General features: G+C 41.5%; 2 protein-coding genes across 3 annotated transcripts; one reads left to right on the top strand and one right to left on the bottom strand.

Annotated features, from left to right (window-relative positions):
* Nucleotides 1–338: 338 nt before the first annotated feature.
* Nucleotides 339–7,898, bottom strand: LOC132977680 (glutathione hydrolase 7-like). 2 transcript variants are annotated; one of them, XM_061042448.1, is made up of 17 exons: nucleotides 7,715–7,898; nucleotides 6,764–6,971; nucleotides 6,313–6,406; nucleotides 4,025–4,954; nucleotides 3,732–3,940; nucleotides 3,506–3,657; nucleotides 3,299–3,416; nucleotides 3,153–3,220; nucleotides 2,989–3,062; nucleotides 2,685–2,866; nucleotides 2,441–2,528; nucleotides 2,239–2,336; nucleotides 1,388–1,449; nucleotides 1,169–1,286; nucleotides 951–1,079; nucleotides 743–842; nucleotides 339–660 (listed from the first exon to the last, which is right to left on the bottom strand). In XM_061042448.1, the coding sequence occupies exons 4-17, from the start codon at nucleotides 4,191–4,193 to the stop codon at nucleotides 515–517; spliced, it is 1,713 nt and encodes a 570-aa protein (XP_060898431.1). In that variant the 5' UTR covers nucleotides 4,194–4,954; nucleotides 6,313–6,406; nucleotides 6,764–6,971; nucleotides 7,715–7,898; the 3' UTR covers nucleotides 339–514. The 2 variants fall into 2 exon arrangements, with proteins under 2 accessions (XP_060898431.1, XP_060898432.1); XM_061042449.1 differs by having other exon boundaries at nucleotides 6,764–6,968.
* Nucleotides 7,899–9,901: 2,003 nt separating this feature from the next.
* Nucleotides 9,902–12,633, top strand: snai1a (snail family zinc finger 1a). Its single transcript, XM_061042446.1, has 3 exons — nucleotides 9,902–10,202; nucleotides 10,717–11,229; nucleotides 11,875–12,633. Exons 1-3 carry the CDS (start codon nucleotides 10,127–10,129, stop codon nucleotides 12,057–12,059), a joined length of 774 nt encoding a protein of 257 aa, XP_060898429.1. The 5' UTR covers nucleotides 9,902–10,126; the 3' UTR covers nucleotides 12,060–12,633.
* The last annotated feature ends 2,439 nt before the right edge of the window (nucleotides 12,634–15,072 follow it).

Genomic DNA, 15,072 nt, shown 5'->3' with positions numbered 1-15,072 from the left:
ATTTGCATAAGTAACTGACAATATTCCCTTCAAATAATACTATCACAGAAAGTTCAATAATAGTAATAATCAACAGCAGAGTAAAAAATAACAGTAATTATTCATGATTGTTTAATTCATTAACTAATTCCACGAGTCCTAGGTTTTGAGTGACATGTTTGTCTGCTTAACTCATGTGAAATGTCCTCTGACGCTGTCAGGCAAGAATGTCTGGTGGCATCTTTAGTGCACATCAGGTTTACATAACAGCCCTCATTCTTCAGCACAGTGAGCGTCCTCAACCCACATGACCAACCTCTGTTGTTTGTTAGCTAAATTATCAGATCAGAAGTCAGGTATGGAGAGATTATTCCTTTAATCAGTTTTGAAGATCAATTACATGACTCTACATTTTTGCCTTCTTTTACATGAAGCACTTGTTGGCTGGTGATTACAAAAAACATTAGAGTAGATCTATCATCTGCTGAGATTTTCCAATGTGTCCTGGAAGGTGTTTAAGAAAAAGTGAAGAAGACTACAATAAGTTATCATATAACTGAGGTAGCGTTATAGCCGTAATGACATCTTTTTTCCTTAAGACACCCTGAACATCAGAGTGTGCTTTCTGGCCCTTTTCTTGGAAGACCTGTGCACTCTCTTCTGGGAACACAGCTGTTAAGGCTGAATTTGGAAAACAAGAATGACTAATATTAGAAAATTCCTATTGTAACACCAAAGGTCAGTTACTTAATATCATACTTACAGTCAACAAGAACTCCATCTGACCTAAGCTTGGGATGACGTCTTCTCGTGTAGATGCTTTCATTTGTCTCTTTATGGAAGGACAATGCTCTGCTCATTGTCTAAAGTTTAAAAAACAACTACATTCTGAAACGTTTCCAGGAAAAATAGTAACATCTTTCATTGAATCACAAGCCAAAGCTAATGTTAGGTGCTCAAACCTGGTTTACCATATTCAAACTCTGTTGTTCAATTGAGCTGCTAAATGCCATGTAGACCCCACATTTACTTCCTGCTGGCACCACTAATGTTGGCATGGGGGATAACAGGGGCCTTTTTTCTGGCTGGACTCGGTTTTTCTGAAACACAAATGGCATGCAAGTGGGCTATAAAAATAAAAAAATACTTTGTGACTGTTTTATTTGGTGATTTTTTTTAACTAATTCACCTGGTTGGTTAATGGTTGCCCTCTGGTTTTGTTTGGCCAGGAAAAGTCAAGTATGGCACTGTTAAGAATAATGCCAGACTGCGTTATAATTTTGCTTCCGAATGGCTTGCATAACGAACTGAAATGTCATAAAGACAGGAGATAAGATAAAAGAATGTCAGTGTGATCAGCTTCCCATACCATACATTCCCACTGTTCACGTCAGATCGTCTGCGTTACCTTACAACTGACACCATGAGATCATCTGGTCCAATGACTGCTACCTGCCCCGCCAACTGTGTCTGTAGAGAGTGAGCGTTTCAGTGGTGCTCATGCAGAGACGTTTGAGAGTAATTGATAACCACAAGTATATTCATCAAATCACTTTCTTCAGCAAGAGAAGATAAACTAAACAGGAAGTTCACTAAAATGCCAAAGCCCATATTTACAATCATTCTGAAAATACTCAAAGAGAGCTTCTACCCTAGCTTAAAAAACCAGCAAGGAGTCCACATTTTAAGAGTGTTAGAAACATTCTGAGAGCATCTTTTTGAAAGGAAGGTTTAGAAATTGATATCTTAGGGAGGCGGGGTTGACCCCATTGCTAGGAAAGACAGTCTTTCAAAGGCAGTGATTCGTTGATCCAAAACAAAACAGAGAAAAAATAAAGACAGACAGGAGGCTGGCGGCCAAGTAGTTAGCATGTGATGCCTGTGTACTGGACAGAGGCCGTCATACTGGAAGCAGGCAGCCCAGGCTTGTCTCCTTTACCACATATCATTCCCCAATCTCTCTCTCCCTCAATTTTGACTCTTTCCACTGTGCTGTCTCTCCAATAAAAAGGTGTAAAAAAAAAAGCCCAGAAACAAATCTTTAAAAAAAAAAAAAAAGACATTGTGTAGTTATGAACACCACTTTATGCAATGAACATCTCTGTTGAAATAAATTTGTTTAGAAGTATAAAGCCTGCAAAATGTTTTAAACACATGCCCACTTTTGCAGCAGCCTGGTCACATGATGTGAGCACATCTCTTATGAGATCAGACAATAATATGAAAACATTTGATTATCAAAGAATCTCAACTGAGTACCTGACTTCTCGTGTTATTGTTCTCATTGAGATGGTAGCCGACCAAAAGGTTGAGATCTGACATCAGTGCTGCGCCAGGAGGAACTTGAATAATAGAGTCTGAGACAAGAATGAAACAGTCTCAGTTACAGGCACATTATTCAATCTATTGTTAAAATACAATGCGCCCTGAAAAGAGTTTGTGAACAATGTTTACTCTTAACCATTTAATAGGCCCTCTACTGGCCGCTCCACCAGCACACTGTAATTACTGATGTCCTTTCTGCTGAGGACTCCTCCATGAGCTCGCACCTTTTGGGGAGCACACAGAAAGTGGACTCTTATTGGAATATCAGTATAATAATGGACTGATTTGTTGATGTCTGTGTTGAAGTCAGTCTTAAAGCAAATTCCCCACCATAATTTATTCCAATGCAAACAGACATTTCATGTTTGGATGTCATTCACCTCATCCTCTATTTCCTGTGAGAAGTTTCCATTATAGAAGTTTGAGAGTGGAGCCTGCAGGACTCCAGCCAGACCAGGCATCCTCAGGATTAAACCCAAATGTAGAGCCTGGCCATCAGGAAAGAAAATGTCCCTGAAACGCTTTGAAAGCTTCTCACCCTTCACCTTTTCTATGGCCTCAGCTGTAGAGAAAAAAACACAAATGAGTCACTTCCTGGTTTATCATCCTCAGGTGACATCATCCTGCGATATTGTTGGTAGGTGGTTAAAGAGAAAACAAATGACAAAGAACATCTTGACTCACCAAGACTGAGAGAGACATTGAAACCTTCTTTGGCAACAGAGGCAGCTCTGTAGACCACATCCTCCCAAGGTAACCTGCAGAGATTTTGTGGTAAATATCAGTTTGAGTTAGAGGTTAATTAGAAAAGGTCTAAACACCAGATACATTTCACATGATCTTTTTACCTCCCATACAGGCTGTGAGCCTGATGCAACCCTCTGAGCATTCCTGGCACTCCCACTTGCAGACCTGCCTGAACGGACAATATAAAAAGGTTATACATGGTTACATTAAAATTAAAATTAAAACATCAGACCTCCCTTTCATTTACATTTAGCTTAGGAAAATATAGTAGCATTTCCTCTTTTAGTGTTTCAGGTGCAGTGTCCTGATAATTTATCACCCTGGTTTTGTTCTTTTGGATATCATGAACCAGCATCACGCCACCTCTGCAAAGAATAAGCAAAGGATGAATTTGTAATCACATCACTTATTGATATTTTATATCACTCATATCATAAACATGTCTGTGACATACCCACCAACTCCAGACACGTGTGGATGCACAACACTCAAACACAGGGCGGCAGCGATGGCAGCATCGACGCTTGATCCATGGTCATGAAGAACTTTCAGACCCAGGGCAGTGCAGAGCTCGTGATCCGACACTAACACACCTTTTGTGGACACCTGAGAACTAACTGCAGTCAGGATTCATAATGCAGATGCAGTACTGGTTGCATGTGGAATACTTCACAACATACCAGAATTTGCCTCAGGTAAATTTGTAGGATCAAAGCAATGGTCACTCCAAAAGCAAAGGTGATCAATGCAGCATAGACAGGAACGAGTGAGGCCTTACTGGAGCTGGCCTCGGTGGTCTCTTTGAGCTTTGACAGGCTTTGGTCTGGAAATTCTTGGCTACCTGAGACCAGCTGTTTAAGAGGAACCTCTTTTGGGAGGTTGCTGACATCTGTTGCAGCAGCAGGAGCAAATAAGATTAAAACTTAAACTACTTAAACTGTTAACCATTTAGCCTCAGTCTGCATCCACTTACTGTTATTTTGACTCAAGTCACAGGTGAAGTCAGTCGTTGAAGGGCTCTTATTCAAATGGGATGAAGCAGCAACGCTTTTGTAACTATTTTTTATTTGCCGGTTAAGTTTTGATTTAGGAGTATTATCCATCTTTCCAGTGTTCTGCCTTAAAACACAAAGCCTCTTCATTGTAATGGTGTGACGTCCCTCAGCTGAACATGTAATCAAACACAGAAGGTGCAATTACCTTTCAGCCAATGAGATCTCAGCATTTGCTTCTGTCACACAAAGAGCAGTTCAAGGACAATTGGGCATTTAATATCAAGATAAACAACATACAGGTAAAGCACAAAGTTATTGTTTTTTTAAGTTATAAAGTTTATTTAACTAAGTTCACAGAGGTAAATGCATGTCACTGCTTCATTCTCATCCAAGTGTATGACATCTCATGCACACAAACAGGAGAACATGGTGTATCTCATTTAATGAGGTGTACATCTTTCAAATACAGTACAAGTTCAAATGTAGCTGCCTGCTAGCTGGGTAACATTTGTCAAGTGTTATAATGGGTTACATCAAGATAAGATGTATAGCTTAATTCTGTGAAAGACAACGGTATAAAAGATGAATAATTAACATGAATAACTATGATGTGTTGTCAGATATTTCCCCGCTAACATTTTGCAGGTGAACAACCAAAGCCTCAGTGGCTAAGGTTGCGATGTCCTGGCTGTTGGAGGGGGAATGAGTGATGGTGGACTCCTTGGCGTACACGGTTTTGGCGCTGAATGGCATTACGAGTCATATGGTGTTTGTCTGCCCAGGCCTTAGCTTTCTGTATGGAAGATAACTGTGAGGCTTCGAGCAACGCTTTAGGCTGACACAGAGAGCCTGTGATGACCCGGCTGGTGGTGCTGCTGCTTTGAACTGTGGACTCTGGATCTAACACACTGGAGAGACACAAAAGCAAGTTAGAGAATGAATCAACCTTGAGAGTCTGTATCCATCAGTTTAAGTACATTTTAAGTTTAAGGGAAATACAAAAGTGGTGCATTTCTTGAGAAGTTGGTTTAAAGTAAGATCAGTATAGGGAAGGGAAAGTCTTCCATTATCAGGAATTATGGACAACCTCACTTATACCATGGTCTAAAGCTAAAATAAAATCCATTAATTCATGTTTTCACGTGTTTTGGGATTGAAATCTAAAGTTTATAAAAAGTTATAACTCCAGAGTTTAACATTTATTTATTTATTATAACCTGAAATAACAATTACCATCTCATGAGGTTTAAGTACATGGAAGTGTTGTTTACAGCGCTAGTAAAACAATTCTACAATTCATTCAGCAGACACTTTGATCCAAAGTGACGAACATCAGAGAGTAAGTAGTAATAAGTAATACAAGAAATATTAAATTGAGTCTGCAACCAGGGATATATTTGGTCCACTCAGCTCATAGACTGAGCTATGAGCAGAAAAGCTAACAGTACGTTAGCATTGGGGTGGCAGTAGCTCACTCCGTAGGGACTTGGGTTGGCAACGGGAGGGTCGCCGGTTCAAGTCCCAGTCCGGACCATAATATGGAAGTTGGTCTGGTAGCTTGAGAGGTGCCAGGACACTTCTCGAGCACTACCGAGGTGCCCTCGAGCATAGCAGAATGTAGCAACTCTGACATCTCCTCTACACTCGGACCTATGTTGAATCAGGTCAACCTTAAGTATTTAAAATAATTAGATGTTTACAACATATAAACCTCAACATTGTCATAAATGAACAAAAGGTCATGTTTACTGCCACGCTCAAAATATAATTAGGGAGTCGAACAGTCAGAGATGTAAGATGGTCACTTATGTGAGCTGAGAATCACAAAGTACAGAGAGTGAGTAGGTTTCTGGCATCTTTTAAACATCTTGTGAGTTACAGGCGCCACCTTGTGGTATCAGAGGATACAGCTACTGGAGAACTACACACCCTGCTGTCAGTAACAGACCTCTTCCCCACTTACACTTCTCAGTTTCTCTAAACTAGTTAGGAATTGGTATAAAGAAGCATGAAAGTATATCTTTGTTGTCAGCTTGTTAACATGTTGCAAATATTGAAATGGAGGATTTGACTGATAGCAGCATATTCATTTATTCAGTTTTTCCAGAACTACGCCATAGTTGTGCTTTTGTCAGGAATTAACTGACACCCTAGACTAGAGCCAATATGAATACATTTAAGTCATTCCTTTTCAGCAACTGAGTATGATTGTTTGATGTTCAAGATGTTCATGTTGCAATGAAAAATCTATCCTACTTGCAAATACCTGTTATCAGTTTCTATGTTTGCAACAACATCTCCGTGAGGGGCGGGGCTTGTGTCAGTCAGCTCTGCACCTTGTTTTTCAGCTGAGACGGCCTCTGTGGGGACAAAAAACATTTTTAATATAAACTTGGACGTAATTTAGATCACATTAAGTATTTTGTCCTGTTCTTCATGTGCACATTTCATAAGCTAAGCATACACACATGAGGTAGACAGGCTGTATTAGAAAAAGATGTTGAATATGTCATTCGTATTTAGACAATTGTTTGGCTTTAAGGCATCATATCATCATATTTGACTAAACATTTAAGTCCACATCTATATAAACAATTGGCCCAATTTCATAAAATGTATTTACAAAACACAGCTGTTAAAATCTGTACCAATGTACATTTATCTATGTTGTTGTATGAAAATATATAATTCAATATATATATCCCATGATGACTGACCTTGATGACTGACAACAAGCCATCCTTCTTCCAACACTTCTCCAGACTTCACCTCTTGGGTCTCCTCCTCCCCACCGAAAAGCAGACGGGTTATTGTTCTGAACATTTTTGGTTTCTCCTTGTCTTCTTTTGTGGTGTTTGTTTTGTCTGTCGTTCCTTTCTTCCTTCACTTTTCCAGCAGACAGCTCAGGTGTTGAGTCTTTATCTGCTAAAGAGAAGATAATACTTCCTCAGTTCATACAGCATCATAACTGCCTTCAGCAATGCTTATTCTAATCCCCCTTTGACTGTTATGGAGTGGGTGATGCCGACACACTCTACATTCATTACTATTTTTCAAAATTCAAGAAACGTGGGTCAGCTGACTAGTTTGTCCAATGAAAGTCCGTATAACACACTGGGTTTAAATAATGGTGCCCACTCCCCCAGAATTTCATTGTTAGGGTCCATCTGTCTTGATATGGGGGAGGGGCTCATTTTATCCAGCATCTCATGCACCTTTCAAATGTATATGTTGAGCCATTGAGTTCATAGCTGAAATGATAATGCACTATAGCCTAGCTGCAATCTTGTTATTGTGTTGTTTCATTCTTACGCAGAGGGAACCATTATAGAAATGACGGGGGTAGTGAAATAAATAATCATGTTAGGAGCACTGATCAGTTCTTCCTACAGTTAAACTTGCCTCGCTGACTGAAATCGGCCTACATGTATTTTTATTAATTCAGGCATTTTGCTCTCAAGGAGTCCTCAGTGGTTTGCAGAAATATATCGTTATGTTCCACGCCTGCAACCTAACTCAAATAAGACAATCAATGACAGTAGTAGTACACATTAAATCCATTTAAGATAAAATAGTTAAACGCGTTTTCTAATAGCATCATCTATGTAAACAGTCGTCTGTTTACGGCCGAAGTGGTTAATTTTACTGTAACCCGGCAGTGTCCTTACCAGATTATATTGTTTCTCAGTTACAGCCGTAGACCATTGCAGAGTTGCAACATGCAACACATTTACCAGCTATCTGGATTGTTTTTGATAAACCTATGGAAACCTACAGCTGCTGTTAAATCCAAGGCTGTTGTTTTGTATTTTAAAATCTCTAACCGATCACAGACAACAGATGACCCGCCCGTGTCCCCGCCCACAAGAGCAAACCTACCAATCAGAGGCCATTTCACTGAGCCCTCTGTTTGGTTTGTTTCATGCTAAGAGGAAACATTGTTACCAAGAAGACTTGTTTCTATAAAAAGGGTTTTAACTCGTTGTTTTTGCGCACCTCCTCTAGGAAATGGCATCTTCGCTCTAAAGTTGATCCATTTCCTACGGGTCTTCCTATACAAACTATTTAATTTCATTTTGCAAGGCTGTTTAAACCAGACACACAACATTCGTAAGCGGAAGTGTAGATCTTGACATGATTTTCCGGTGCTCCGGTTAACTGCGCTGTAGGTTTAATATTATCAGTCTATGGCTTTAACGGAGATATAGATGTAATGTAATGTAAGTGGGGTACCACCTTTCCAACTTGTATCACAGGCTTTTAGCATCATAGCCAGAAAATACGCCGAGAATTTCTACATTGGGATCACAGGTTGTAGTGCAGTCGGCACCATAGATCGTTTATGTACACACAGATGCCTCCTCCCCTTATTTTACCCATGTCACCGTCTCTGTCTGCTCGCACTAAGTATATCTAGGGACATGAAAGAGAGGCAAGCATCGTAGATAGTAACCAACTTTCTGTAAAGCATAACAAAGATGCCTCACTGAATCCAGTACAATAGCCTACCTTATATATATGTCCGTATAGCGTCCACTTTCTTTCCCAAGGAGCGCATATTTGTGAAGGCGAAAGCGTTGCCTCCTGTCTTTCTACGTTTCTTTCTCAATTTTTCACTCTGGTTAGCTTCTGGGGGATATCATCCAGCATCAAACGGTAGAAGTTGCTTGATGCCATTCCGCCTCGCAACACCTGTTCCTTTTTGCATTCAGGTGTGCTTTCGGACGCTGCATTAAAAAACATTTTCCAAGCAGACTGATTATCCACAATCGGAAGCAAAGTTTGAAGGACACTCACTCATCCTTTAGACTTAAACATTCCTGTAGACAGGCCGAATAAGACAACATTTAATCCACATTAAAGCATTAAACACACACATACTCACAAACCGTGCTGCAGTGCGCAGCTGAGCACTGTACCTGATGGTCATTGATAGCCTAATGTTACATCTGTAGTAAAAAAAAACAAAAAAAAAACGAAGTACATTTATCAGGATAACTGGTCATATTTTGTTACTCGGTTTCTTCCAGAAGGTGGCGCATGTAGCCTAGGCCTACTCAGTCGAGGTGAAGGAAGTGTGAGTCAAATTAAATTGAGGCAGGTCTGATGACCCTGAGACGCCACCAATTTACCACAGTTACAATCTCACAACGCAGTCAATTAAATGATTGCAAAGAAAATTGTTGGAAATGTTTTGATCGTTTATGAAGCACATGTTTAACTTTCATTCTCCTCTAAATTAAAGCGAGGAAAAACACTGGTGACTATAAAAGCAACTCAAAGGCCACTGCTCAAAGTGATTATACTGGAGACTTTCAGTGTTAGAATATATGTGAATGTGATTGTGTTTATAGGCTATACGCTGTAAAAGACTGGCAAACCTACCCACTAGACTGCATTGTGTAGTTCGTTGTGTTTCTCAGCACATATACAAGTATAATTCAGTATTCACTTGTAGTATTTAAACTGAATTCAACTATGCAGGAAACTGGCTTAGTTAGCCTAATTCAATCCTATTTACAGATATCAACATCTACATATCTTCAACACACATGGCCCTGTAGGGGATTTTGATGTATTACCCCAACATAGCCTTTATAATTAGGCTTATTAATCAGCCTACTGTGTGTAGTTTCCATTGAGTATATACTAAAAGATTTGTTAATGGTCTTGTCTTTAGGACTACACAATTGAATGCCCCGTGTCAATGCTGTGAGGCCTGCGTTTTTGTTGTTGTCAAAAGTCTGAGCGTGAGGGCTCCATCCTTCGCACTTGTGTGGTGATACAGGGGGTTGAGAAGGGGTGGAGGAGGTGGGGAGGGCCCTCGGGGCGAGCACACCCCTACCGCCTGTGTCAGAGTATTTCAGAACACAGGCTAGCATTTAGTCATTGTGCATGGAAGCTGCACTCAAACTTGTCTGTTGAAGTCCGCTCTAACTTTTTGACAACAGGGATACAATATTTTTTTTCTCCCCTAAAGATCCGAGGACCGCGAGTAACCTACATTTTTATACTCGCAGAAACTGTGCGTCGTGACCACAGGATACTTTTACGCACAGTTGGCTAAACTCACAAGGACGATGCCTCGGTCTTTCTTGGTCAAAAAGTACTTCGCTAAACAAAAGCCAAACTACAGTGAACTTGAATGTCAGAATGGTAAGTTAAAAAGATTTGTATTCCTTGTATGAATTAAGAAAGCCTACTTACATAACTGTCTAACTCGGTGAAAACCACCTGCTGTCGGAAGTGGTTTTAGCCTTTTTGGTATTATGTACACTTACTTCAAAAATGCACAGGTCTGTGCTTTCTATCTCTGGTTCAACGACAACCCTGGCTACTCCCCGTTCAAGTCAGGGCCCGTTAGACGTACTTTCCCCCTTTTTGCAACCAGACAGAGCCTCATTCATGTTACAAGCTCTTATGAATACGTGGGAGGAAACGGCCCATGAAGCCTTCCCATAGCTCCATCTTTATGCTCCCTAAATTCTAAGAACAACAATAATCTCTTAGCAAATCAAAAACAGCAGTAAGGGTATAGGATGTCAACGTTTATAAAAGCTTTCAGACAGTAATCTTGTCGTGTTTTCTTTTATATTTCATTAAAATATTTTTGAACTTTTTGTGAACATTTTGGCTCCTGTTATGAACTATCTTCTCCCTTCTGTTTCAGACACCTCACTGGAGAGGTTCCCTCTTGCTGAGCTCCAGTCAGGATATAACTCTGCCACCTGCTTCACAACAGGTCTGGTGTGGGATCTGAGTGTCCTGCCTACCCTCTACTTGCCCACTTCCCAAACAGACCCAGCTACCGCTCCGGGCCCCCTGGACCTCAGCTCCCCGTCCAGCCTCAGCAGCAGCGCCAGCAGTTGCGGAGAGGAGGATGAAGGACGCACATCAGACCCCCCTAGTCCTGAACCCGTACACACATATGCCCCTCGCCAGCGGATGAAATGCACCGGGGTTATGGCTCATATTAGCCCCCCTGAGGAAGAAGAAGAGAGAGAGACCCCAGTCACTGCAGCAAGGCCAGCCTTCCTCTGCAAACACTGCCCAAAAGAGTACACCAGCCTCGGGGCTCTGAAGATGCACATCCGCTCACACACCCTCCCCTGTGTGTGTACCACCTGTGGAAAGGCTTTTTCCCGGCCTTGGCTGCTGCGTGGCCACATCCGCACACACACAGGTAAGACCCATGCCTAACCATATTCCACATTAAACCTCAATAATAAGCTAATTATTTACTTTATTGATGATTAATTGGGGAGGAAATCTGTGTATGTGTTCCTGCGATGCTGTGAATCTACATAGGAGTTGCTGTCATTGTGAGTCAGCAGGTCACTCCAAAATTTCAGGTGTGAAGTGAGGGAGCAGAATATACATGACAATCAGTCTGATGAGGTCAGCACCTGATCGACAGACGTTATCACAGAGGGAAGCCCCCCCCCTGTAGACCCTGCTCTCATTGATCACTCTTTGTGTTTAATGTCTCTACAACAATGACTCGTCTGCTAATTATCTTATCATGGCTGCTGGGGAAGGCAGGAGTGACAAAAGGTTAAAAGAACACCTGATTCCTTTGTGCTATCACTGAGCACTTAGTACCTGCAGCAACTTGTTAGTGTGATAATCTGATTTGGCTCTGATTGAATCACGTTAATTCAGTCAGGCTCTGACCCCACTACCACGTGCTTCCTTGTTATCTTCTGAATGTGTGTGTGTGTTGTGAGGTGTTACTGTTAGGTTCATGTAAACTTAGAGACACACAAACCTAACACACCTGAAGGAAGTGCCGTTGAAGTCATATATGTTCCTTTCTTTCATTTTCCAGGTGAGCGTCCATTCTCTTGCCCTCACTGCAACCGGGCCTTCGCTGATCGCTCCAACCTGCGGGCCCATTTGCAGACACATGCCGAGGTGAAGAAGTACCAGTGTGGCATCTGCTCACGCACCTTCAGCCGCATGTCGTTGCTACAGAAGCACAGCTCCTCAGGGTGCTGCTCCACCACGGTGTGAAACACCACAGGAACGGACAAAGGGTATCCACTCAAAGCTCAGGGCGGTGGTGGGCTAGTGGCCCAGGAGATGGTGCCTACAAAAGCCCAGCTGGCCTGAAGATGATCTGTAAGGCCACAAAGAGCAAATGGCTCTTTTTAAGAGACCTGGAAGGAATCAAGCCTTATTATTGGATCTGAAATTACAAGCCTTTTAGCGTATCTGCTTTGTGATACAACAACTGAGGAGCAGAATTCATTCTTCCTATCTAGATAGAGGTCATGAGGCTGGACCAAAGCTGAACAGAGCAATGCAAACACTCACTTGATATCAGCCCCTTTGCTGCCGTTGTGCCCATTCCAAAGAAAAAATATGTAGTGACCTCATAGGGGTAAGAGGTGTTCTTTCCTGTCTCCGTCCTGGTGCCGGCTAGCTCAGGATCATGGCCTAGACACAGCTGCTGAGAGGTAGGGGTGCGTGGGTGGAATAAATCTCTCAGCATGCCTTAAAACACACACACACACACACACACACACACACACACACACACACACACACTCAGTCACACACACGCACAAAAGCAAATGCACACACAGCTGTCCCTGGTACTGTGGTGTAGATAGACGAGGTGCTAACAGGTGCTACAGCCATGACCTTCGCTGGTTGATAGCAGGTGACTTCCACTGCCCTTGGTTTGCTTAAGAAAAAAGAGGAAGCATGTCATTACAAAACAATGGCATCAGTTAGTCTTTCTGACCAGTGGGGATTGTTTTAAGCCTTTATTTTGACTACATCCAAACCTTGTCCTTAATCTGATGGTTTCAGAGATAGGACAGGACCTTCTATCAGTTGTTATCCAAAGAAGCTTCACTTTGCAGCACCACTCTTATGTGGGTGACGATGCAAGCCGTGCACTCCGAGTTACCAGTGTTAATTATAACAGCCAAAGCCATATTTTGTAACTTAAATGAATGTGTGCCTTGAAATTGTATTACTTTTGAAACCAAATGTGCCTTTTTACCTCAGTATTTGCTCATTTAAAGTCAGCATTCAAAGCAGTATTAAAGATTTGTGCCAAACAGTTTGAATTGTAATAAGGCTGGGACCAAAAACTGTTAAGAGTTTACATTATGGAGAAAAGGTTGTGTAAATGTGATCAGAACGTTGTAAATGGACAATCCAAAGATGAGTTTTTAACTTTCCTAAACATTTTATGGCAGTTTTTATAGTGCAATGTGCCAATGATGTGTTATTTTAATTTTGTACAATGCTTGTGTGTTCACTCCTTTTCAGTTTTCCTGTATGTTGTAACTGATGCATTTTTTCAGGCAATAAAGTAATTTATGTTTATTAAAACTGATTCTTTTGTTTTTTGTAGCATCCATGGCAGTTTGATCCCTTATTTGATAGTGTTAATATGCAGGGTGCAGTCGATGCATTTGTTGTATCTGTTTGATCATTAACTGGGAGACTTCTATTGGATCCTGACATTAAGCGTGGGCACTGAGCCGTCATTGTGGTAAATTGCAGAAGTAGAATTGCAGATGTGCAGGTGAACACGATTTGTGATGGACGGGAACAACTGCTTGCACCTGTTTCCAGTATCCACCTGCCACCTACTTCTCAATGTTGCTGTGCAAATATTGGTTGTGTAAATAGGAGCGTGTGTTTGCATGCTACTAAAAGGACCTAAGTGAAAGTTACATTTATTGTTTTCTAATTAATTCTATTTTGATATGAAATCATATGTTTTCCCTGCAGATCTTGAAATCATCTTAGTTGGCTATTGTCGTGATTGCAGTGTGTGTGTGTGTGTGTGTGTGTGAAATTGTTTTCCTCCCAGGGGGAGTATAACATTCTCCTCTTCATCTGCCTAGACAGTGAGTCAGAGTCTGCTCAGAGCAGAGCTGTAGGTTCCCATGACTCTCTGCTCTCAATGGGTAAGTCGGCCACTAGTCAGTCAGTCAGTCAGTCAGTCAGTTAGTTGGTGTGCGTGGGCTGAAGCCCAGCCACTCCAGCAAAAGAGTGAGGTAAGCTCTTCCACAGCACAGATCCTTCTTTCCCTCTGAGTCAGGGAAATGTGCTCATAGCTACCAGCCAGGCCGACCACTGCAGCATGATGCAGAGTCTCCCCTCACACACTAAGTTCTTCTAACCTAACTTCTTTATTTGATTCTCAAACATCAGTACCCTAATATACACCAGGTCTGACAAAAAGTGAATGTGAGAGCCCTTGATTGTGGTTTCTTTGACTATTATATTGATTGGTTATTTACCCATGTTGCTCTAAGGAAAGAGGCCTATTAAACTCTCAGATGTTTAAGGTTATCTCAGGACTATTTTGATGATGTCAGCTGCTATGTCCTGAGGTAGGGGTGTTAGTTCTGCTCACAAAGACAACTGAAGTCATTCCCTGATTTAAACTTTATTCAACTTTCACAACACTTTGTTTTTTTGGTCAGCAACGATGAAGCACTACATCTCCAAAATTGATATTCTTTTGATCAACGTCTTGGCAAAATTCACCCTCTTCTCCTTCTTATTTTTTTTTCTACGTTTGAATCTTATGAGGTCACCATTGCCACAGCAGCACAGCCTCCATCGGCCACAGAAAACTCATGTATTTTAAGTCTCTGCTGCATCACAAGTAACTGTGCTTATTCCAACCTTTTGTAGAGAAAAGAAAACACAACATGCTCTGCTTCATGTTCCTCGGGGAGAGTGGAGGGCCTGGATCTGAAATCTGAGAGCGTTTTCCTGCTGTGTGCTTTACAGTGCCAGAGCACTCACTGTAATTTACCAAAAGTGGCTGCTATTTATGCCATAAAGCATGTGTTTAACATTCCTGAACCCCACTGTGTTTGTGTATTCCTCGCTCTCTCACTCTCTGGCTCTCTCCCACTCACTCTCTTTGCCTGCCTCTTCGACTGTGTTTCTATTTATGTGTGTGTGTGTGTGTGTGTGTGTGTGTGTGTGTGTGTGTGTGTGTGTGTGTGTGTGTGTGTGTGTGTGTGTGTGTGTGCGTGCGTGTGTG

This window comes from Labrus mixtus, chromosome 7 (genome assembly GCF_963584025.1).
Source record: "Labrus mixtus chromosome 7, fLabMix1.1, whole genome shotgun sequence".
Lineage (NCBI taxonomy): Eukaryota > Metazoa > Chordata > Actinopteri > Labriformes > Labridae > Labrus > Labrus mixtus.
This window is presented reverse-complemented; position numbering and strand designations above follow the sequence as displayed.

Excerpts from the sequence above, each read along its gene's own strand:
- LOC132977680 (XM_061042448.1), bottom strand. The coding sequence starts at position 4,193 with ATGAAGAGGCTTTGTGTTTTAAGGCAGAACACTGGAAAGATGGATAAT. Across the intron at positions 3,417-3,505 it reads CACGTGTCTGGAGTTGGTGG|AGGTGGCGTGATGCTGGTTC; the intron begins GTATGTCACAGA and ends TATTCTTTGCAG. Across the intron at positions 2,867-2,988 it reads CAATGTCTCTCTCAGTCTTG|CTGAGGCCATAGAAAAGGTG; the intron begins GTGAGTCAAGAT and ends TTTTCTCTACAG.
- snai1a (XM_061042446.1), top strand. The coding sequence starts at position 10,127 with ATGCCTCGGTCTTTCTTGGTCAAAAAGTACTTCGCTAAACAAAAGCCA. Across the intron at positions 10,203-10,716 it reads TGAACTTGAATGTCAGAATG|ACACCTCACTGGAGAGGTTC; the intron begins GTAAGTTAAAAA and ends CTTCTGTTTCAG. Across the intron at positions 11,230-11,874 it reads CCACATCCGCACACACACAG|GTGAGCGTCCATTCTCTTGC; the intron begins GTAAGACCCATG and ends TTCATTTTCCAG.